The sequence below is a fragment of the Penaeus chinensis genome, chromosome 27 (genome assembly GCF_019202785.1).
Source record: "Penaeus chinensis breed Huanghai No. 1 chromosome 27, ASM1920278v2, whole genome shotgun sequence".
Taxonomy (NCBI): Eukaryota; Metazoa; Arthropoda; class Malacostraca; order Decapoda; family Penaeidae; genus Penaeus; species Penaeus chinensis.
Genome location: NC_061845.1, coordinates 25,931,961 through 25,934,460, shown reverse-complemented (window position 1 = coordinate 25,934,460; position 2,500 = coordinate 25,931,961). Strand labels below are relative to the sequence as shown.

Below are 2,500 nucleotides of genomic sequence, written 5' to 3'. Positions count from 1 at the left end.
ACAAGAACTAATATGCATAATCACATACCTCAACATGCACACACACACACACACACACACACACACACACACACACACACACACACACACACACACACACACACACACACACACACACACACACACACTTGTACACACACTCTTGTACACACACACACACACACACACACACACACACACACACACACACACACACACACACACACACACACACACACAAGTGTGTGTGAGTACACACACTTGTACTCACACACTTGTACACACACACTTGTACACACACACTTGTACACACACACTTGTACACACACACTTGTACACACACACTTGTACACACACACTTGTACACACACACACTTGTACACACACACTTGTACACACACACTTGTACATACACACACTTGTACATACACACACTTGTACATACACACACTTGTACATACACACACTTGTACATACACACACTTGTACATACACACACTTGTACATACACACACTTGTACATACACACACTTGTACATACACACACTTGTACATACACACACTTGTACATACACACACTTGTACATACACACACTTGTACATACACACACTTGTACATACACACACTTGTACACACACACACACACACACTTGTACACACACACACACACACACACACACACACACACACACACACACACTTGTGTACACACACACACACACACACACACACACACACACACACACACACACACACACACACACACACACACACACACACACACACACACACACACAAACACACACACACACACACACACACACACACACACACACACACACACAAACACACACAAACACACACAAACACACACACACACACACACACACCACTTCCCTACAAATAATAAAACAAACTTGCTACTTACCTCACAAACTTATATGAGGAGGGATATGTTATATATGAATAACCCCAGAAGAAGTATACGACTGGTATTGCAATCCCTAAGAGGGTTTCAAATAGCCTACGATGAATTGTAAGGAAATTTGCGCAGTCTGGCCCACCATTGCCTGGAATCGAGCCATCGACACCTCCATAGCTCCAGTCCAAAACATTTTCCAGTGTGTACCGCCTTCCAAACTCCATTCAGTTTCTACAAATGTAAGAAAGGAAAAAGATTTGAAGCTTTTGTCCCATACCTTACTAGCTGATTGTCATCCATCACTACAAAAAAATTTGATACTCCTGTATGCGAGCTATGTGAAGAGAATAACAGCAAAAATGATCTATTAATTCTTTACACTACAGTGATGAAATTAGCCTATACTGTTAATCATGCTGAAGCAATTTTCATATGTCATAACATTAACATAACCTTTGCAAACTTTATGCTTACATTGCTTATTCTTTTTACAACCTCAGAAGCAATTTTATGTTTTCCATGCTTCTGATTTTTCCCTCAAGCAGCTGACTCCACATGCAACTTAACACTTAATTGACTGTCAGAAAGATCAACACGCTCTGCCGTACCAGAATATTTGTGGTTAAGATCAAATGACCTAGAAGTGAAATTTCCTTAGATTTTTTTTATAATGCAGTATTCTTTATTTTTGTCTAACCCAGAGCAGTGATACTTTGATAATTAATAATTATTTTTCCTGTGTTATTCATGTTGAATAGAGTACCTGAAAACTTCTGCTTCACACATCACCAATCTAATATCAAAGACAAAACAAATAAATATGTAATCTAGTAAAAGTTATTAATTACTGTTTGGACAAAATCGTTATCGAATCAATTCTACATCATGCAACCTGACAGCTGTGAGGATCCACAAAAAAATCAGAGGTACGGTCTCCTATAGAATCACATGAACATAAAGATTAAGTAAGTTAATGGCCCTAAAGGATACATGCAATAATACAACTATAAAATATAAAAAAGTAAATGTACAGCCACCATCGCTTATCAAAGTCTACAAATTAATGCTTGTATTGAAGTCCACTACTGGCCTAGGCATGAAATTTAATTGCTATGGTGTTACTTTTTTATCATATTCTGGGCAGCCACTTAGACCACAAAATTCACTAACTTATCGTCCACTAAATGAATCTTCCATAAAATATGTAATAAATTGGACTTTCAATCAGAAACCACAAGATTCATTGGAATTAGTCAGAAGATAGCTAATATATTCAGAGAAAAAAAATCCTCTTTTGAAAGCCACTATGAGTGTCTTATCAACATTTACCTACATATTCTTTCACTTCTATGCATATATCATGCTCTTGAAACAATTCAACAGATGAATAGTGGCATACAATCTGCACTTATTTTTTTTTTTTTTTTCATGTGGCAGTGATTACCAGCTTCTAAGAGTCATGTCAAAAATAAACAAATCATTTTGGAGGCCTACAATATTACTTATATATAAATATGTTGTGGAAGACATACATCCTATTACCTCCTCTACAAGAGTATCAAAATAATATAAAACAAAGAAGGAAGATATAATAGTAT

The 2,500-nt window shown here is 36.8% G+C and overlaps 1 protein-coding gene across 1 annotated transcript in view; it reads right to left on the bottom strand.

Moving 5' to 3' along the window:
• Window positions 1-2,500, bottom strand: part of LOC125039747 (transmembrane protein 164-like) — a 17,482-nt gene that overhangs the window by 14,338 nt on the left and 644 nt on the right. Inside the window, exon 2 of the mRNA XM_047633991.1 lies at window positions 909-1,133. Coding sequence (XP_047489947.1) covers window positions 909-1,126 — 218 coding nt within the window. The 5' untranslated portion in view covers window positions 1,127-1,133. The remainder of the gene's footprint in view (window positions 1-908; window positions 1,134-2,500) is intronic.